General features: G+C 43.4%; 1 protein-coding gene across 6 annotated transcripts in view; it reads right to left on the bottom strand.

Moving 5' to 3' along the window:
• Window positions 1-22,934, bottom strand: part of ASPH (aspartate beta-hydroxylase) — a 201,499-nt gene that overhangs the window by 7,164 nt on the left and 171,401 nt on the right. For all 6 annotated transcript variants that reach the window (XM_059724050.1, XM_059724053.1, XM_059724049.1 and 3 more), the window contains 4 exons: window positions 19,620-19,757; window positions 12,297-12,432; window positions 11,006-11,097; window positions 4,317-4,450 (listed from right to left, as the gene is read on the bottom strand). In XM_059724050.1, the coding sequence (XP_059580033.1) occupies window positions 4,317-4,450; window positions 11,006-11,097; window positions 12,297-12,432; window positions 19,620-19,757 (500 nt within the window). The remainder of the gene's footprint in view (window positions 1-4,316; window positions 4,451-11,005; window positions 11,098-12,296; window positions 12,433-19,619; window positions 19,758-22,934) is intronic.

Here is a 22,934-nt window from a genome sequence, read left to right as displayed (position 1 = left end):
ACCTGCTGGCTGCTTGGCTCAGCCCTTAAAGTGGCAGGTACCAACAGTTCCCTGCCACAGAGGCACTCTGAATAATATGGGTATTATGAACCAATTTCCTCCCCTTTTAAAATTATGTACCTAAGTAGAAAACAATGAAACTGTGAAAAGCTGTCAGCAGCATAGTTTAATAACACCCCCATGCAAAAAAGGAAGAATTATAAGATTATAAGATTATAAAATTATAAGATTAAGCCCTGAATACAGGACTCCCTTTTCCTATGGGAGTGTCTAACCGCTTACTGAGTCGATTTTAATCCAGTCCACAGGTCACTGAGACTGGCCTGTATATGAGCAATCACATACTTTGATAACTAGTGGAAGAAAACAACTTAAATGACAGTGGTGAGAGACAATGTGTCAGAGGCAGAGGTATCTAATTGGCTGGAAGGGTAGGTGTTAGTTTCAGTTCTATTTAACATCTTCACTAACGATCTTGAATAGCTATTTAAGAGCCTAATAATTAAAGTCACAATACTGAAAAGTGGACAAGGCTGCTGCATGAATGCTATGGTCCATAAGGATAGATCGCTTCAGCAGGGCTGGGGCCTTAACTCTCAGGAGCAGAATGAGGTATTGTAAATACTAGTAGTGATAGAGAAATAAGGTATAAACATAAGACATGTTACTTAGGATTACACAAAGGGAATATTTAAGAGAAGTCTGATTACAAACTAACAGGCTTAAATAGAGCAAATTCATTGGGAAAAAAACAACTTTTTTTCTAGTACAAATGATGCCTAAAATCCTTTGGAAAATGGGACTTCGACTCCTAAGTCACTTAGGCATTTTTGAAAACTTTTACCAGCATCAGAAAAAATGGTTTACTACCAGACTCTCCAGAAAGTGGAATAATATTCTTCCAAAATGCAATGGCAGAAACATCAGTGGGGGACATATTTTGAGCAAGACCAGACAAATCAGTAGGCATAATGCAGTGGTTGGCAGATAGACTTCGGACTGTATGAGGACAGGAGTCCATGGGTGCATGATGTACTACTTGATCTGCAAAAACAGATACAGCTCTTTAAGATTCCCCAGGCAGACTGATCCATTTGAAAATGAACCTTTGCAAGGTTTCAAGTATTTTGTTTGCCATTCTTTATTTTGCTGCTATCTCCAAGATAAATGTAGGTTCACACTTTAAGTAATATAGACTGATTCTCCACTAGTGCAACCATTTTCCATCAGTTTTCCAATTAAATTCAAAAGACGTCGCACACTGATATAATGGAATGAGGAATAAGGCCAACAGTGTGCTTTTATTTTTTTGACCCAGGTCTGAATGCACTCCACTAATTAGCCTGAAATAGAAGCTCAGCTCAGGACAATAAAACCTCAAAGCATCCAGATTAAATGCCTTCAAAGGTTAAAATGGGGTTCTCTCATTTGCATCACATTTGGATGGACTGTTTTACACAACAAAAAGAAAGAAGTCATAAAGTTGTCAAAGCTATTATCTTCCCTTTGGATCGATTACACAACCTACCATTGGAATGCAAATAAATATTTCTCAGACGCCTTATTGTGTGAGAAAATCTTAACATCCTGACCAAGGTGGAAATCTCATTCTGCCATAAAGTAGAGCCTGTTTTTGAAAGATTTCTATATCATTTTCATGATGAAAGGATCTGTACACACCTGTTTTACATGAGAAGGTTTCACCTTGACTTGAAAAAACTGAAACATTTCTCCCCCCTTCTATTACAAATCACTATTGCAGTCTTTGAAATAAGGTAATTTTATTGGATGTTCAGGCATTATTTAACACCATCACTCAGCATGCTGTCTACTACTGCTTTTGGAAAGGTTGGGCACTTGTGGATAATAATGGCCCAAATTGTTCAACAAGACTTGACTGCTATACACTAGCATTGAAAAAAAAAGAAGCAGTACAGACAATTTTCTTTCTATAGAGCTAGATGGCCAGCTGCGCTGCACTGCAAATAGTATAGTGGATAATAAAACCTGCCCCTTTAAATTCCCACCCTACCTCTGGGTGCATATGGGTAAATGAGTACTATGTTCTCATTATTTCCCCCCACACACCTCACAAGCAGGGGGAGGTGGGCGTAGGGAGAGATAGAGTCAAAGCTTTGATCTCCAACATGGAAGCCTTCAGAGCTGAGCCAGTTCAACAGGAGGCAGCAATAATTTCTTATTCATCTGAAACAGCAAGGGAAGAGGCAGAGGGGCAGAATCATACACGTCTGAGACCCAGAATTCCTTGCCTGCATTGTCACCATGGTAACCACCGAGAGGCCTCCCTTTCACAGGGAAGAAGGGAACAGTTATGTGTAAGCCTTCATTTTTACCACTAAAAATATTTTCTTAGGAAAAATCTTGCCTTTGGTTATAAATGCACAACCCCTGCCAAAGGAAACTGGAGTTGTGCATGCCAATGAGGAATAAGTTGGATCATTATGCATAAATTCTACTTTTTTAATAAATGCATGTTGTGCATATGGAATAAGCCAAACTCAAGAGTCCCAGGCACGGAAATGCTCTATCTGCCCAGCAAGAGCAATATAAGCATCCTTATGCCATTCTGACAAGCCTCTGATGTGGAAGAAGCACTGCTGTAGGTGAGAAGGTAGTTCATTCTCCACACCACTGAGCCTTATGCTCAGCTGAAGACAAATAAGGATGTCAGCTCTGATAATGGATGGTGAGTCTCACACACCTGTTCATTTGGAACTTGAGCAAGACTATGGCTTTCTTTCCTGCAGGGTCATCTAATAGCCACTTGATGGTAATGACTTGCAATCATAGCTGACCTGAATTCACGAGTGACCCCTAAGCTTCCAAGATGTGAAAGTCTCCATGTCTCATTAACAACCCTCTGAACCATCTAACTACCACTTCCTGCAGCCCCAAACTGCTTCAGATACTGAGCTAGAGTGCTGGGAAGAAATGTGTTCATCAGTGATTAGTCAAGGTGTATGTTGTTAGCTGTAATGTTGACTGCTGATGCACAATATTTAAATAAGGTACATCATGGCAGGAGTCCCAACACCTCTGCAGCAACAACAGCTAGATTATTAATGGATGGAAACTCTTGTCCTTAAATTGCCACAAATTACCTGCTGTGTTTGGTTTTCAGATGCTCTAGAAAGCTCTCAATTACATACTACAGTGATGATGGGTGCATAGATTTTTCATCATCAAACATGTCTCCATAATAGTACTTTGAGAAGAATTCCAAATTAACCTTTGCTGCACTCTGATGCTATAAGCAGGATATAGCATCTCTGACTCATCATAAACATTAAAAACTATTAGGATTCCAGGTGATGTTTTGGACTCGGAAGAGAAAAATCTATTCAATGAACAGCAAACATTTTCAAACAAATTGATCAAATTGCTTAACTTTATACAGACGATATAGTTTTTAATGTTTATGATGCTTAACTTTATACATTCATTTTTATTAATTTTGTACTGCTGTTGCTTTAATACTAGTCTATCTACATGTGTTAAATTACAGAAGTTTATGCTTTCACATAATTCTCAAGGGAATATATTCCTTGAGTTTAAATGTCTTTAAATGACTATTTTTTAAACTGACCTAAGAGGCCAAATACATCTGCAGTGTAATGTAACCATTCCTAATGTAAAGAAGTTTTCCTTTTTCAAATGCAATGTAAAAATTAAGAATCCTTGGTACCATTGTCCACTTACAAAGCAACATGTTTGACTTGAAATGAAGCCAATGGAATAATGTTGATGTATACCACTGGAGGATCTAATCTATGTGGGAAAACTTGGCTATTCTACATCCACAGTATAGGAAGCAGAATTGCTGCTATGAGTCTAGATTTTACTGATTAAGTTGGCTGATCTCCCAAGAGAAGAAAGGGAACAGTGAAATTACTGTTGCTTGCAAGTGGTGAACATCACTCTATCAATGGAATGTGTTTCTAAGACTAAGCTCAAAAGACTTCAAGGCTATAGACAGCATTACTAAGAAGATAAATACAGTGATCATGACAGAGAAGACCACATCTGTCTCCAAAGACTGTTGTGTCATTAATTAAAAACTGAAATTCATATACTTGTAAGAAGTTTTACACATCAAAGTGCTTATTATAACTAAATATCTAGGTGACATATTACAATTACTACAATTACAATATCTAATATTTGCTATGATTAAATATGTAGTATTTTATTCTCCTTTAGCAGTAATTTACTGACATCAGAATTGTCTTTTTTCTTGTGGATCAGATCAGTTACCCACCCATTTTCAGTCTTGGGGTGCGAATAGAAAAGGATACCTGTTTTCCTGAGCACATCGAATTTTGCAGCCTTCTTTTGGTATTACCAAGCCCAAGTGCATCCTCAACCTACAGTTAGTAGGTCCCGTGTGAGGCCAGACATGAGTCCCTGGGTGCATGATGGAATACTTGATCTGCAAACAGAAAAAATATTTCATTTAATCAGGTAACTTTTACCAACCCTTCACTGATAGCAAAATACTATTACAACTAATCCAAGATGACAGACCACCATTTGAATCGCAACAACATTTGGGGTTTCTCACATCCCAAACATTTTTAAAGTAGTGATTTGTGAATATTTTATCTAAAAATGGATGGAGCTGGTGGGGGTTGAGCTAAGTTTAGTTCAAGATCTACATTAGAATGACCCTGCAGAAAAGTCTATGGAAAAAGAGAGTGGGAAGCAGGCTGCAGTGAGGGAAAGTACTCAGTCTTTTCTCCTATAGGGGGATCTGCAGCAGAAGAAAACATTCCCAAAAGTTTAGTGGTCCTGGTTGGATAGGAAGTATCTAAAAGAAAATCTTATAATAGTGACACTGCAATGTTTCGGACGATTACTGTTATGTACGTTATCTATATATTTGTCCACAGATGTATGTGCCACAGATAGTACATAGGTTTATACTACACATACACATTATGGTTACAACCCAGATCATTTGTATCCCCAAGCCACTTAGTTCACACTAAGTTACCAGATAAAGAACAAGCCACTCAGCTGTCTGTTCCAGTTTTTACTTCAAAGGGTGCTCCTTCATCACTCAGCTGGAGGTCAGCACTGGTTGCCAGTGACAGCTAATCAGAAGTGGTCAAAGTGAGCAAAAGCTGCAAGAATCAGCTAGAGCTTCTCGGTGGTCCTGTGTGGCTGTTTGCTGTGACTAGGTCTCAGGACTCTAGGCCCCAGCAAAATCTCCTCTTTGCAAAGGGGTTATGAACCTCACCCTTCAGTGTACGTGGGTTCTCCTGTACATATGTATATGCTAGATACACACACACACACACACACAGTGTACTTATTTTATATATATATGCATATGTGTGTGTGTGTGTGTGTGTGTACTACATAAATGTATTATAAATATCCATGAATTATGTTAAAGTAACATTATGGTTGCTAAGTCTAACTCAAAAGTTAGTAAATACCAGAATTAAAAGTATCCATGCCACTAACTCTTTCGTCTCGTTTATAAGCCGTCCTTAATTATATGATCACTTTGCTTTTTTTTCCCTAATCGCTCTCTCTGTCTCTCTTTGCTTCTGTCAGTAAATGGATAGTTAATTATTCAATATTTCTTTTTATCCCTATCATTCCATATGGCCTCAGAACTTACTTAATGCACACCAGCCAACACTATAGTGAATATAGAATTATTAATTTCCTCTGGGGCACTTCTATCATATTCTCCTAATAATTTCTGAGTGCTTCAAAAGTATTAATTTATCTTCAGAGTGCTCCTGTGAGATAAGGCAGTATTATTACACCATTTTACAAATGAGGATCTGAAACATGGGCACAAAAGGTCAAATTGTCCAAAGTGTTTTCTAATTTTTGGTTGCCAGCTTGAGATCCTTAATCGTAGAATCATAGAAAATTAGAAATCATACAAACCCCCCACTTCAGGTAATTGAAGGCTGCTATTAAATCCACTCTCAGTCTTCTCTTCTCTAGACTAAATAAGCCCAGTTCCCTCAGTCTTTCCACATAAGTCATGTTCCCCAGCCCCTGAACCATTTTTGTTGCCCTCCACTGTATTCTCTCCAATTTGGCCATATCCTTTCTACAGCGTGGGGCCCAAAACTGAACACAGTACTTAGATGTGATCTCACCAGTGCAAAATAGAGGGGAATAATCACTTCCCTTGACCTGCTGGCAACACACCTACCAACGCACCCCAGTGAGCTGTTAGCTTTCTTTGCAACAAGGGCACACTGCTGCCTCATGTTCAGCTTATTGTTCACTGTAACCCCCAGGTCCTTTTGTTCAGATTGTTCTGTCCTAAGTGCAGGACTTTGCACTTGTCCTTATTGAACCTCATGAGATTCCTTTTGGCCCAATTCTCCAATTCACCAAGGTCACTCTGATTCCTAGCCCTACCCTCCAGCATATCTGCTACTCCCCCCAGCTTGGGGTCATCTGCAAACTTGCTGATGGAGCACTCTATGCTATCTTCCAGGTCATTGATTACCTGGATTTTCCAGCATGCTTAGCATTTTACAGCACTTCATACATTTAAAGTACAGCTCCCAAGCATGTCAAGTATACCTGTAAGTGGTCAAAACTTCTGCAAGTCTGGACACAGGTATGTCATGTTGGGAACCCAGAAAATGACAGATAGTTATGGCACATCCACACATGCACATGTGTGTTTGCAGTAGCTCAAGTAGCAGCAGCACAAATTTGTGCCAAAGATTTGTGTCTCAGCACATGTGCCTGAACATGCACTTTGGTGTGAAGCAAATTGTGCCGCCTGAGGGAAACTGCCCCCTTCCCCCCAGCTCCTCCTGGATCTTCAGCCAGGGAGAGCTAGAAGCGGGTGCAAGCACCTGTGCTGTCCCCAGCAGTATAAAAAGCTGCCCTGGAAAGCAGCTCAAGGCTACTTGCCCTAAGGAGCTTCTGAGGCCTGGCCAGTTTGTATCTGGGGACACTAGCCCCCTGTGCCAGCTGGACTGCTGCAGCCACCCTGACCTAGAGTAGCCCCTGCACCCTCTGCCTACTGCAGCAGTCTAGCAGTGGGGGCTGCTGCCTGGCTGTGACCTGCTGCCACTTGCAACAGCATCGGTCTCCTTGGACCTGCAGCCCCATGGCTGCATGCCCACCAGACCCAGACAGTGACCACCTTCACCAAGGCCCCCCAGGGGAGGACAAGAACTAATGGGCACAAGCTGATTGAAGATTGCTCCCGGCTAGACATAAGGAAAAACTTACAAGGCCAGTGCCGAGAGTTTGGAACAGGTTTCCCCCAGAAGTGGTACAGTCATCCACCTTGGTGATCTTCAAAAAATGTCTTGAGGCCCATCTCACTGGGATCATTTGATCCTAGCAGTCTTTCCTGCCCATGTGCAGGGGGGCTGGGCTCGATGATCTGTAAGGTCCCCTCCAGCCTCTAACAACTATGACACTATGGTAACTGCAACAGAGACCCCTGCACATGTGGGCCAGCTGCCAGTGGGCTGTGGCTGCACAGTTGGCCATTGTCATGTCTTCTGGTGCCCACATTCTGCCATCTGGGCAGCTATCGCCTGGAAGATGGGCTCATTGTGGTGGCCTGCTTTGAACTGTCGAAGTATGTCCTTTTGGCCCCAGATGGCCAGGAGGTCAGGCACCTCATCCACCCTCCATCTGGGTCCCTGGTGCCAGCCCAGGGCAGGCTCCTCTGTCTGGGTCCCGCCATTTGCCTCACCAGCAGAGATCCTGGTTTTCTGTTTAAAAATTGAAAAGTCTCTGATTTAAAAGGGGGGGGGATCCAAAATTCTCTGATTAAAATACCCAAAGTCCACATTTGTCTGTGATTCAAATGAAACACCACAAATATATATATATATATATATATAGGTATCAGTTGGGCAATGTTTTATTGATATATTTACAATTTTAGAGCAATTTGGAAGCCTACTGGTGCCTCAATTATAATAATACAATAAATTATAAATATCTATATACTTGGCGTTTGCTTTTGGTTTTTTTTATCACAGAAAGTCAGAGCTCCCCCTGCCCCCTTCACTCACCAGGATGTTGGTCCAGCTGCAGCTGTCTCCACAGCTACTTTGTGGCACTTAGCAGCACTGATATGCTGGTGCCCTGCCAATGCCCTTGCCCCTTACTCTCAACCCACAGACCTGCCAGAACCACTCACTTCTGACCTGCAGCCCCTGCCTGACCCCCACTTGCTCCCTCCTGGCAGCAGCTTTATCCCTGCAACAAGACATGGGTCCAGCTGCAGCTGTTCCACCCGCGGCTTTGTGGCTCTGAGAAGTGCCAGCCCTTAATGTTCTGCTCCCTGTGCCTGTGCCCAGGCCCCAGTGATCCCCATGCCCTTCCTGGGAAGCCCTTGACTGGGGCTCAGATTGGCTGGGCAAGCTCCTTCCTTTCCAGGCTGGCCTCCCCTTGCACAGGCTGTTCTAGGAGTTGCAGGTGGGCTCCAAACCTGGCTTTGGCAGCCACTCCTATCCAGAGCATCCCCCCACCCTCAATGCATCTCTCTCCCTCTCACCATCACCATAGACCCCACTGCAACCTTAATCCCCCACCATCCATCACCCACTCCTGATACTCCCTCCCCCCTCCCCACCAGGCCCATCACACCCCTCAAGTGTTTACCAGGACCAGGAATCCCCCCCAGGCCAGGGCTACATGTCCCAGCACTGGTGTGGCTGCGGGGCAGGACTGCAGAGCGGCAGCTGCCTGCATGGCTGCAGTGCTCACCAGCAGGTCCCATCCCAATGCAGGGTGTGAGATTTGTGTGGGGATGTGGGGTTTGAGAGTCTGTCGGGTTTGTGGGTGGGTGTGGGGTATGTGTGGGTGTCGGAATGTGTATTGGTTTCTGGGGGGGGGGGGGGCACCACATGACTGCCCCCCCTGCCATGGTGCACAGCTCCCACCACCAGTGGAGGCAGCAGCAGCAGCAGCAGCTGCCGCCATCCTTTGGGGTGCTCATGGCTCACTGCAGGCAGAGCCCCCCTGTGGCACGCAGCTCTACCTAAGTCCTGGGGGTACACATGGCACATGGAGGCAGCCACATGTGGCTCCCAGCACTGCAGGCAGGAATTGTGTGCCATTGGGTCAGGCCAGCTCCTATCTCCACATGGGGCTCCTGACACTCCAGTGGGAGCCTGTGTGTGGCAGCACGAAGCCAGCTTGGCCTGATGGAACGTGGATCGGGAGACTTGCTGACCATTGGGCTAGGCTGGCTCCATACCTCCACATGCAGGTTCCTGCTGGAGTGCCAGGAGCCTCACATGGAGGCAGGAGCCAGCTTGGCCTGATGGTGCGTGGCTCCTGCCTATAGTGTCAGGAGCCCCACTTGGCAGCATGGAGCCAGGTTGGTCCTGTATGAAGGCTTGTGCCAGCGGGCTGGGGTGACTTCATGTGCCACGTGTAGCCCCCGGACCTCAGGCAGAACCTCAGGCCACCTTGAGTGTCACGAGGGCCCACTGTTGGCTGCTGCTGCTGCCACAGTAGGGGCTGTGCACCATGGGGAATGGGTGGGACCCTCCACACCTCCCCTCCCCAGTCTGCCCCACACAATATACCCTCCCACGCTTCCCGCACCCACACATGCATGCCATTGGGCCAGGCAGGCTCTGTGGCTGTCCCTGGCTTACAGTTTCCCACCCATTTGCAAGTAGCTCTTGCAGGCTGGAACTCTGCCAGCCTGCAGAGAGATGGTTGCAGACAGGGAATCCATGGTTTCCCCTCTAAAAGGGAAAATCTGTGTTTTTCCACGGGAAACAGAAAACCCAGATCCCTGTTTACCAGGATTGCCCGTGGTCCCTGCTGCAGCCTCTGGATCCTCCTGATTCTGCTGCTGGCTTGCAGCTGAGACCTGGGTGGGGTTTGTGGGGGACACAAGCACAGCTGCCGCCCACGCATTATTGCAAGGCAACCTGCCTGGTCCTGCTGCTGTACCTGAACCCTTGGTGCCAGGCAAACTCTGGAGCAACCCAGGACAGAACCTGCGTCCCAGCCAGCCCTGGAGCCATTGCTGTCAGGCATGCCCCACTTTTATACCTGCAGCAACCATAGAGACCCTCTGACCAGGTGCTAGTGCATCTCTTTGGAGGACCTGGTCTCTAGTTACTTTCAGGCATGTTCCACACCACTTTTTTCCAGTGCATTTTCTTTTGATATCGGGATTCCCCGGTATCAAATTTAGAGTCTGTGCTGCAAACAGGCAGCATAGGGAACATTTTCTAGTTCGTGGGGTGCCTTCTGTGGCATTTCAAATGCCACAACAGACACTAAGCTTGTGTGGATGTGATCTTAGTAGCACACTGTGGGAATTTTGGCTTGACTGACTAACCCATAATTACATGGGAAGTTTTGCACTGATAAAAGCAGAGCTCATTTGGAAAATATTGTATATGATCATGTAATTAAAGCCAGAGTCGTCAGGCAGATGCACAAGGATTCTGAACTAAGGCTGTAGAAACATCATTCTGGTGCATGCTTCATTGTTCTTGATTCTGCAACATTAAAATATAGTGACTTCATTTTTGCTCTTTTAAAAAAAACAAAGACAAATTTAAATTTAATTCCATGCAATTAGATGGACACTCAGGTTGGATCACCCAGAAAGTCTAGACACATAGGCCTGCAGGACATACAGCTATTGCTTGAGGGAATGGAGGATGCTTCTCTTTTATGGAGATCAGGCACCAAAGACCCACCTTACCAGGATTCATTGTTGGCAGTCTCTGGGAGTTTTAAAGCTGCCTTTCATTGGCAGAACTCTTAAAGAAGGACAAATAGCAATGGTACTACTACCCATCTTTGAGGTGAATCCTCATTCTGGCTCAAATCACCAAACTTATGTGAGTGAGTGTAATTTATAATTTCCAGAATCAGCTTTAAAGCACCTGGTTCACTGAGTTAATTACACTTATGCAAGGGTCCCCTACATGCATTTTTAAGCATTACCTTACCCCATAAGTTTGAATTTAAAGTAATGAAGCAATCCAATAAATACCTGTCCTCTTCTGCAGCCCGTAGACTCTGGGTATTTTTCCAATAAAGCACAAGTTTTAGGAACGCCTTTACAAGCATTTTCATTTTTTCTTCCTATGAAAAAAAATTTTTGGAGCATTGGTAAGTGCAACACTAAATAACAGTCATTCTTACACTTTCAACTCATATAAACACATTTCATCCAGGGATTTCACAAAGCTGTCTACAAAAGATGGGTAAGTAATTATTCCCATTTTACAGATAATGAAACTGTGGTACAGAGACAACATAAGACTTGCAACATCAGATTAAATTATAGCAGTCCCTGCTTTAAAACTGTTTGTAGAGAAAAGGAAACACACTTCTTAGGTATGATTCCAAAGGTATAATGATTAACAAGCATCTACAGGAAAAAGAGCTGAATATTACCACCAGGGCAGAGCCAGAGGGGGTGCAGTGACGCAGCCAAACCCCCCTTTCCGACTACGTAGCATTAGCAGCAGACAGGGATGTGTCTCTGAGTGGGAAGGGGAAGGACGGGAATTTTTACCAGCTTTGGGGACTTAAAAAAAGAAGTCACCAACTGCTGCTCCCATGGCATAGTCTGCCCACCCCAGTTGGGGGAGAAGCTGGGAGCACAGGATACAGCCACCCTTAGAGAACTGTTTGCTTCTCCCACACACCCCTTTACAAAATCCTGGATCCACTTCTGACAACCACAAGTAACTTACATCAAGGAATATTTAATATACCTAGATTTTAATATTTAATATTTTATCTTACAGTTTTCTCTACTGTGAAAATCCTTATATTAACTTAAGGTTATTCCAACACTTAGCTCCCACTGAACAGTTCAGGGAAAGAGCAGCTAGCTTATTACAACTTATATTCTGCAGCTCATATTATTTCTGAATGACAGAATTGAATCTGGTTGGAGACAAAGAATTAGAGATACACCTTTTGCCACCTACTAGCATTCCCTCAGGCCGGTTTGTACTCATGCAGCATTACCGACTTTGCTAGAAGAAAATCTTGGCAGCCTAGTCAAGAGATGTAACAGTATATTGGTGTGCAGAATTTTAGGGGTGCTTGTGGGAATGTGATTTAGCATAAAGAATTCATGCTCATTGTTCCCAAGACAAAAAATACAGTTTTATTAGTTTCCTCTTTCTGAAGATTCAAATGACAGATCCAGAAATGATACCATCATTTGGTCTTGCAAAGCTATATTACTATTCCTTATTGTACTGCACTGAGTAGTAAAAAAAGTAGAGTTAGGGGAGAGAAGAAAGACTAATGAACATGTTAAGTACCTTGCTGCCACAGGGTGAACTGGCTCCAATCTCCCTTCTCCCGTAGGTTCTCATCTTCAGGCAAGAAGAGGCTCTTTCTTTTATCCATCACAGCAAGTCCTTCATCACGAATAAGCTTCCAGTTTCTTTCTAGGGACTACCATGACAGCCATCATTATCGTACTTAAAACTGGCTGTATTTGCTTTTAGTACCTTTTAAATTTGTCTTTTTAAAATTTAAAAATAATAATACAATATTGATCATTATCAAATTTTGCTATTTTCAAGTTCCATCAAGAAATACTGAGGCTATAAAAGCAAACCCCACATTATTTTTCAGATTCAATTACATAGGTATCATAAAATTTCAATAATCCCCCACCACCTTGCAGACTGGCCTCACTTTAATTTGCTTTTTGATTTGCCCAAGAGCTGTTCAATAGATTATTTTATATTGCAAGTTAACAAGAATATTGATCTTCTCAAATACAGAACACTAGTACATAGCAGTACTCTTGAGACAATAAAACCTGCTAGAATAACATGAAACTCAAAGTGCCAACTGAATTTCACAGTTCAAAGAAATAAGATAAACAAGCCACTTAGCTTGACAATTATGATTTAAATCTTCAGAAAGGTCTGTAAAATGTCACTTGTGAGTGTGGACATATATGAAAAAGGAGATAAAATCTGACTTGAAATTTCAGGTTTTATACATGAGCTGAAAATGGTGAGCAAGCTGTCTCAAAGAAGTGTCTCTCCTTTTGTATGTACTGTAGTATGAACCTAAAATCAAAACTAACACCCTACCTCCCTCACAGGATGGGCATGAGGAATTCAAACCACTGCTATTTGCTCCCATAGCATTTTTTTTTGTAATTGAAAGTTGAAACAGCTTATTTCTATCTGTAACCTACAATTTTAATGTTACAGCAGTGTGCATGAACAAAAGCATAGCAAAAAAGGAACCTAATAACAAAATGATTTCCATTTCACAACTATTTTCATCATTTGCTAAATTTGTAATTTGTATGTGGCAAACAGTTTCTGTAGGAAGTTTTAAATACATTTTAATCATCAATGTGGACCCTCACTGATTTTGGTGCCTTTGTCTGTGCTCAGTGCAGAACTCAGTGAAATGTATTGGTGTATGTTTTGCAGGAGGACAGACTAGATGACTAACTGTCCCTTCTAGACACAAAATCTCTGAATGCATCAGTCCTTCATTTCAGTTCAATGGCTTCATTTTCCACTCTAGTTTCTTTAGTTAAACGACAGCCAGCACGTAAATCCCAGGAAATATGTCTTCTTTCATACAGCACAAAAAGCTCAAGAAACAAAAATTCACACAAAACATGGAAACTTAGTCATATTACTAGGGAAAGGCCTAAGAGTATCACATAGGTATGCAGGGTGAAAATTAGGAAGGCCAAGGCATGATCTGAGAAGCAGCTGGCATGGGACATACAAAGAAATATAAAAACAAATCTACAAATATGTCAAGAGTAAGAAGAAGACCAAAGAAGTCCCTTATGGAATGCAGAAGATAATCCAGTTATGGATAATGCAGAGAACACTTATTTTCAGTCTTCATAAACAGAGGCAGCTACCAGATGATGAGCACAGTTGGCAGCAAAGATAGGGAAGGAGTCAAATAGTTTAGAATAGTGACAGAACAAGTTAGGGATTGTTTAGAGAAACTAGTTGTTTTCAAGTCAGCAGGGCTGTAGTCCACAAATTTGTAGTCCAGAGTTGCAGCCAGCAGTAAGTTTGAGCAGCAGAAAGGGTGTTTAACCTCCTTCCCTGGCCCCAGAACCCAGCCAGGATTTGCCCCACTTGCAGGAGATGGGGGCATGCCAGCCAAGCGCCAAGCCTGGCCCTGTCTGCTGAGAGTGGTGCTGCTGAGTGCTGAACCCAGCTGGGTCAGCCGAGTGCTGAGCCTGGTGCTGCTCCCGGGGAACGGGGCTGGGCTCAGTAGCACTCCTGGCAGCAGACAGTGCCAGGCTTGGTGCTTGACTGGAGTGGCCCAGGCAGCTCTGCTCGCAGGGGTTGGGGCTGCGCCAGTTGAGTGCCAAGCCTGGCCCTGTCCCCTGCAAACAGTGCTGCGGGCCAGGCACCCCCTAGGTGCCTGGCCCACAGCAAGAGCGCGCAGGGGCCAGTGTAAGTTGACCCCATATTTCTGATCCAAACAGTTTGGTCTATTTATATACCAGAGCTATGAAATTCCTAACTTTTTGGATCAGAAAAACGGGGTCAATTTATATACCGCATCGACCTATACACCATGAGATATGGTAATTTAATTTTGATGTTAACTGGGGCCTTTAGTGATTTTTTCCTAGGGCCACGAGCAAACTTTAGTTTAAACATGGATTTTATCCCAGATCTTAAAAAAAAAAAATCACATGTTCTGTCACTGGTGTAACTATGGCAGGGTACCTAGGACAACTGCCGCAGGCACCAACTTGGGGGGTGTGAAAAAGTACTGGCTGCTACTGGCAGCCACACAACCATAATCACAGCAGTGGCTTGAAGGCAACCAGAAGTCACTACTGCCTCTGTACCCTGGGCTCTCAGCCATGTCACTACGTGCTGTGTCCAGCTATGCCAGAGGTTCAAGGCCTGGCATGGCAGGAGGCACTATTATGGAGACCTGTAAAAAAATCCCTCAGATCCAAATCACATGCCTATGCAACCCAGGGTGGAGCATTTCTTCCCAGGTGTCAGCACTGCAGGTAATGTTGCACCTTCTTCACACACAAGTCTTTTTAAGACTATTTATGAAGTATGGGTGTTTGGAGTGACACTAATTTTATTCTCTTCCAGATAAAAATGTGTGGTATTTGAACCATAAGCTGAATGAACCATGACTAAATTTCTTAATTAATAAATTCTGCATTGTCAGAAAAAAAAACTCCTGACAATACAAGTGTCGCTTTAATCAATAATTTTTACTCACTGCAGTACATTTTTTGACAAAGCATGATCAGAATATTTTCAAAATGTCAAAGCCACATTACGTGGAAAGTTACTTGGGCAGTTCCTTATTTACTCATTCAGACTGGTGAAGATGTTACCGGGATACAAGAAATATCTTAATGCTTGTATATATTTTAATGAGTAATATTGTTAAGTAATGTATTGGGATTAAACAAAATACTACAGAATGGTGCAATGAATCGATAAGGCTGCCAGAAGAGTAGCTAACTGTACCCAAGAAATAAGTCAGCTCCATGTGTGACTTAGTTTGCTTTAGGTTCAAACACAAAAGGTATGTTTTCCTGTAACTGAAATCTTAACATAGGAAACATTTCCTGAATCTTAGAAACTAAGGCTCTCAAATATATTAAATGATGCCTTAAATAGATACACAGATTCCATGTACATAGCACACCTACGTACCAGTGACTGAATACACCTTTTTCATGCTGCCCTTATATATTGGTTGCACTTTAAGGAATCAGATGCTTGCTACCGAACAGGTTTGTCTCTGTTCCTTCAATGAATCCCTAGGCTTAAACATAGTACAGGCAGCAGCTATAGGGCTTTAAAAATCTAGCTCCAGGGTGTTAACCTATTGGCTTACAAGCACAGAACAGGGTTTATCCAAATATCAGCATCCCTTTATGTTGTATGTTTTCAAGATACAGCTTAAATCATTTCTTTAATATTTTTGGATATCTGAATTAGCCATGTAATTGCAGAGTATTTAGCATTGTGTCAGCTAACCATGAATATATTCACAGTGAGTAAGCTTTCATTACTGTTATGTTGCCATAACACTGAACATGGTTTGTGCTCATCTACAGAGACCACTAGCTCATGTTCCAAAACATGTAGAAAAGATCTGAGAGAATGGGCCCGATTCCCCACTTCCATGAGTCTCTGAAAAGTATAATATTCTACAATTCAATTTGGTAGCTTTCAAAACAGGGAAGAATGGGTATGGAGTACTTTTCACTGTGTGGGGAGGGAAACAACAGATTTCCTACTTTTAAGAAAAAATGTGAATGGAAGCCACATTATAAATCTTTGAAATTTATAAACAGATGCTTTTCGTATTTTACTGCTCTCCTGAGAAGGCTACTGCAAACTTTGCTTACAGCACAGGACATTATTAGAATCAGGTTTAGCTTTTTCACACATGCAAATAATGGGAAAACAACAACACATGTATGCTTTTGAGATGCCTTTAACTTATATTTTGGATTCACAAATTTCAACTACGAAGGTTTGATTAAAGAATGTAAACCATTCCCAATTTAAAATAAAATACACAAACAAATCATCACCAATAATATTGAGACACAATGCTCTGTAACCAGAAACACAGCCTACGAATGAAACATTGGTACATTTGTGAGCAATATTTGATGAGATAACCGGTTATCATCTTACAGTGTCATATAGAAGCATAGCTAGGGAGTGTGCTGAGTGGGAGACAGTCTTTCCAGTGACTCAAAAGACCCTGGAGACTGCTGTAATGGTGCGGCATTGCCTCACACTGGCAGCTGCTGCTGCTGCCAACACACAGGCTCCCCACACAGCAGTGGTTGCTACTGTAGCAGCTGCTGTACAAGTGCCCCTCTAAACTGGCACCTGGGGTGATGATGCCCCTGCTCACACACGCCAGTAGCTATACTACTGGTCTTGTACATTAAAGTTGATTCACCTCTTTTTTTTTCCAATTATTTTGCTAATAATTCCTCAAACAAAACACTGTTAAGATCAGTTCACAAATACTAAAAGCACGTTTCAAGATTATCTGGCCAAATAATTAGCCGCTCTCCATAGCTTTTTCTATATGCCTAAATCTTACTTTTAGCCTTTAGTGATCTTTTACTGTTCCTTTCCTGTTAAATATATCAAATAAAACTTAAACAGAGAAATTTAATCAGTAAGGGTTAACTATAATAGTCTGCAACTATAAGGAAACACATATTAAAGATGATCTATCAATAATCTGCCTGCAGACAATTTTGGCAGGCAGATTATTGGAAGGGTTTAAAAAATGTATATAAAGTAAAAGATAAAAAGTAAAATAAACATCTTAAAAAAACCAATAATCATGAAAAATATTTAGCTTAACAATGTTTTCAAATACTGAAAAAAAATCACAAGATGTGATTACATGAAGTTTGGCATGTTCAGCTTAACTTCAGAGGATACATGATAGCAGTCTTCAAATATTTGAAGGGCTGCCATAAAGAAGAGGGAAAGCACCTTTTCTCCCCTGATGCAGAGAGGAGGATGCAGATCAATGGCTTAAAGGTGTATCAAAGTAAGTTTAGACAAGATATCTGGAAAATCTGTTAGAATAGTGAGGTAATGGAATAGACTGATTAGGGAAATCACTGGAAGTGTTCAAGATGAGGTTGGACAGCCACTGGTAGGGGATGATTTAGGCATAGTTATGCCTATGTTTTATTATGGGTATTTTCTGGGCACTGCTGATGCCATTTTCTTGTTATGTTTTGTTATGTTCCCTTCATTATTCCTACTCGTTTCGGTCACTTATTACATTTTTACTTCTGTAATTCTAGGGATTCCCATAATTAGGGCAGTTTATATTATGCTCTATGGCAGGGGCAGGCAATTGTTTTGGGCGGAGGGCCGCTTACCCTGTTTTGGCAGACTGTTGAGGGCTACATGGGTAGCCCCGCCCCTTGACAGGTGCCCTGCTCCCTAGTCACCATCTTTGGACCAATGTCCCAGGGCCAGCACTGGTGGGGCCCAAAGTGGAGCACAGGCTGGCAGGGGTCTGTGGAGCCAAGCTGGGGTTCACCAGCAGGGAAAGGGGGGAGCTGGCTCGGCTCCATAGAGCCCCTGCCGGCCGGGACCCTGCGCTCCAGCTGCCCTGCTCTGGGTCCCGCCGGCACTGGCCCTGGGGCACCGGTGCAGGCCCCGTGCTCCTGCTGGCTGGCTCCCTGCCCACTCACTCCCAGTACTCCCCAGACCTGCGGTACAGGCGGGGGGCAGCGCACAGCCCCGACCCCCCGCTCACTGGCAGGGAAGAACCTGGTGCTGAGTGCAGGGAAAAGCAGCCCCTCGCCTACCCTATGGCTGGCGCTCCCTGCTGCAGGCACTCACAGCCCATGCGGCAGGCAGTGTTGGCTGCTGCTGCCCACCCAGAGCTCATGCACTGAGTGGCCCAGAGGCGACAGTGGCAAACACTGCCTGGCATGGCAAGCAGGGGGGCTGCACCTGCTGTCGCCATGTGTAGCCCCGACAGGCGAGCCTGGAGCCGGCACGGAGCCACGCTGGCAGCGGGGCTGGGTTACAAGGTGGTGCTGAGTGTGATGGGGGGGAAAAGCAGCCCCTCCCCGCCCTGTGCCCAGCGCCCCACACTGAAGCCACTTGCAGCCCACCTGGGGCTGCCTGTGCCTGCTCTGGACAGCCCTGCACGGTCTGTGAGTGGCTGCAGCGCAGGGTGCCGGCCACGGGGCGGGGGAGGGTCTGCTTTTGTCCACGCCGGGAAGGAACCCGGGGAAAAGCTGAGTGCGGGAAAAAGTGGCCCCTCCTCTGCCTCTTGGCTGGCACTCCCTGCTACAGCCACTTGCAGCCTGCGGGGCTGTCCGGAGCAGGCACAAGCAGCCCCCAGGCAGATTGCGAGTGGCTGCAGTGTGGGGCACTGGCCATGGGGCGGGCGAGGCACTGCTTCCCCCCCCCCCGCTCAGCTTTTCCCCGGGCCACTTTTCCCTGGGGTCCTCCCCTGCCCTCCCCCCGCTTGCCCCTTACCTGTGGTTCTGGTGCGAGACAGCCACGTGGTCTCAGGCCAGAAGCTCCTGCTGGGGCTTCCAGCTGGGGGGGCGGGGCCGAGCAGGCCCTGCTATTGTGGGATCCCGCCGGGCTTCCCCTGGGTCCTACTGTACTTGGTTCCGGTCATTTTTTTTTAACAGGAACCAAGGGCAGATGAATATTAATTTTCTAAATTTTTTAGGGGCTCTGTGGGTCAGATAGAATGGCCTCATGGGCCGGATCCAGCCTGCGGGCCATATTTTGCCCACCCCTGCTCTATGGGATTAGGAATACTTTTCAAATACTGCACTATTCCAGTGGGAGTTTAGGCAGAACATGTCCCAACCCTAAATACAGTGATGGAAAAGCATGACCACTAGCAAGGGTGTAGTGTCCACTCCCCCCATTCAATGTCCAGAGAGCATCCTTTTTATAACCCCCTCAGTTAACTTTGTAGCATGTTAATTAAACATCTTGTGGAAACCTCAAAAATGACACTGGAGATCTGGGACAGCAGATCTAAATACCTACATTTCTTAGACTAATTTTATATAAAAAATAAAATGCAAACTATTTTTTTTTTTAAAAAGAGAAAAATTCACTCACTTTCACCAATTCAGCATAACCAGTTTCCTTTGCTGTCCACCAAGGCTGAGCTTTCAGTCCCTTCACATTGTAGAGGGAGCGCTGCCAAACAGATGCAAAGTGACCTCTCTGGTATCCAAGCTCATACCATTTGTATGCCTAAAAAAGTTGCAATTGTTAACAAACAAGCTTCAACAGAAAGGAACAATTTATCAACTTAAAGAAAAAGAAGGAAGGACACTTCTTCAATACAACTGGATGCCATTCATGCTTTGCAAAATAATATGCTTCCTACTTGGATATGGTTATAGTCTTTCAGATAAAAAGGTACTTTAAGAGGAGGGGGGGACGGAAGAGAGAAAAGCTGTAAAAAAGGTTAGGAAAAAAAAAAAAAGCTAACCAAGATAGTGAGACCTTCCAGTCTTTATTCATCAATGTAAGTGAAAAAACTAAAAGGAAGCATTATCCAGTGGTCTTGGCACTAACCTAGGAGTGAGATTCAGTTCTCTGCTCTGCCACAGACATATGCAACCTTGGCGAAGGCACTCAAACTGTGAGATTTCAGTTCTCTATCTGTAAACTAAGAATGACACTGGTTCTCTAACTAGAGACTGAAGCACTCATCCATTTAAGTACCATGTGCCTCAAATAACTTAAATATAACTTAAGCAGATAGGTTAATTCACTACTACACACAATGGACCACAAAATGTCTCCCAGAATGTTTCCTTGTCTGCCACCAAGGAAAGGTTTTGGGGGGGGGGGGGGGTTGGGTGTAGGAAACAGCTGCAGGAATTGTGTGCGCTTTGATTTAATTAGCCTTCACAGGCACTTAGCTAAAGGAAGTAAACAACCGCATTTCTTTACCTAATGAAATTCTTCCTTAAAAATGTTGAAGTGTCATCTTAACTAATCACTTAGTGTAGTACAAAGCTAACATAAGAAATTACTTTTTCAGTTCTGTGGATGGCCTAGATTTCAAAGATAAATTTTAAATAATCACCAAATGCTGTACCCAAGACAACTATTTCCTTGGAGCTGTGCCTGTGCTTTCCTCTCTCTTCTAAAATACTGGAAGATATGCTGGTGAGCACAGCTCTGATGATCTAAGAAGGAGGTTATTGCTATAATATATTCTTAGTTTGAAGCACTGCTGATAAATAGTATAGCAGGGACAGATTCTCAGAGGGGTTTTTTGGATTACTATAAAATATCATAATATCTCAGAGGAGATTTCTTAAATTGTATCTTTAGGAATGGGTCATAAAAAATTTATATGTTTTACCTTGGTAATTTACAGTATATCTTACGGTCTGAGCTTGTCTTGGTTAAGCCTCTGCAATGGAAGCATGATTTATAACGTATGTTGTTCAGTCTGTAGATTACAACACCAATAGCAACTTGCAGACTTTATGTGTTCACTGCCTGTATTTGTCTGTAATACATCTACAGCTAACTCAGGTGCCAATATGAATTGCTTGTTTCAACTACTTACTGAGGAGAATAATTTCTAGGGCTACTTATGAGCTGGTTGCAACTGTCAGGGTGTATATTATTGCTAGCCATGATTTATGAATGGAAATGATATAATATGGTTGCCTGAAGTAACAGAGGACAGGAATCAGTCCCTTCCAGGTCTGATGATCCTATTCAAATATTTTTGTTACAAATTTATCTCAATGTGGGAAAGACTACATGAAGCTCTATTACTCTACCACCCAACAGAGCTGCAGCAATAGGCCATTATTTTTACTAGCAAGGGCCACTGGCACATAATAATTTAGTGGCACCAGGGGACCTGGTTCCCTATCCCAACAATCACACTTCCAACACCATAATCAAAGCAGACATGTAATGTGTGCTAGGGACCTAACAGTCTATTAAGCACCTCCTGTACATAACTTTATTTATATAGTCCTTTAATTAACAAATTCCTTTTTAATTCAGTGCACCACCTTAGAGAATCATTTGAAACAAAAAAATCCTCTTTCTATACATTTCCTTAAAATTTACCAATATCAAATTCATAACTCCTAATATGGACCTAATAGAAGAAAGTCTACTCATAATTATGGCTATTTCACATGATCATTACTGATCATGTGGTACTGTTAGTTGTAACTAGGGGCAGCACCAGCCTCTTCTCAGTGGTGGGGCTGAGGTGGGGCTTATTCAGCTGGGCCAGGAGTGCTGTGTCTTTGCAGGTGGGAGCAGGGCAGGTTCAGCTGCATAGGGTGGGTGGCAATGAAGGAGTGGCACTGGGAGGGGTGGCTATGGAGTTGCTAAGGAAAGTTTTGGGGTGGCTATGGCCCCCCCCCAAGCCTCTCTATAGCACCACACCTGGTTACAACATAATATTTGATGCTGTAGTCTGATCCTTACAAGCCAGGTTATCACAGGGAACATCATTCTCTTTGAGCAAAAAAGCATGTGAATGTTGGTTCTGTTATGTTTACTTCCATATCAGATAATCCTAGTTTAAAAATCCAAGTGCTATTACATAGTCAGTTGGGCATGCATATTTTCCCTTCAGGACATTTGTCCTATGAGGAGTTATGACAGTTCTAAAACATTTGTTATTTTATAACAAAATCCAATGATCACATCTGCTTATCTGGTTCTAAATGGGATCATAGCCAAAGTCTTATTCAGACCAGTACTACGTTGACTGCAGTAGTACTATGAGTAGATTCATTTATTTCACTGACTGGTATTGAGGTATTCCAGAAGTTTGTATTCTTACAATGCTTGAATGTCAGTACTTTTTATTTCCTGATCACTGATAAATAATATAAATGATTTACGTATACATATGTATAATGCTTTCTTGTTTTCTGCTGTTCCTACTCCTTATCAGGGAACCTTCTGTTAAGCCCCTGGCAGATATGCAAGCAAAGGCACGATGGGATCTGATGCAGGATGCCCACGATCGCACTTCCTGCTAGGTCACCTGTGCATGGTAAGAAGTGCAATTGTGCAATCCAGCAATGGATTCTATCACACCTTATTGCCAATCCTGATCCTAAGCTCCTCCTGCCAATCACAATCCTAAACTCCTCCTGCACCAGCAAGTAGAAAGCTCCTGAGCTGGGAGACCCATCAGCTGATCTGGGCTCCCAGCTACGGGAGCACACCGTGTGCTTCTGCAGCTAGAAGCCCTATCAACTGATGCAGGTTCCTAGGCTGCACTCCCGCAGCTAGGAATCTGCCAGGGCTCCTAGCTACAGAGGTACACTCCATGGCTAGGAGCCCCAGCTTGGCCACATGTTCAATTAATGGTGTGATAAGAGCCAGCCACAAAGTTATTACCCATTTTTATGGCTTACTCCTTGTTTT

This window comes from Alligator mississippiensis, chromosome 3, assembly GCF_030867095.1.
Source record: "Alligator mississippiensis isolate rAllMis1 chromosome 3, rAllMis1, whole genome shotgun sequence".
NCBI classification, from domain to species: domain Eukaryota; kingdom Metazoa; phylum Chordata; order Crocodylia; family Alligatoridae; genus Alligator; species Alligator mississippiensis.
This window is presented reverse-complemented; position numbering and strand designations above follow the sequence as displayed.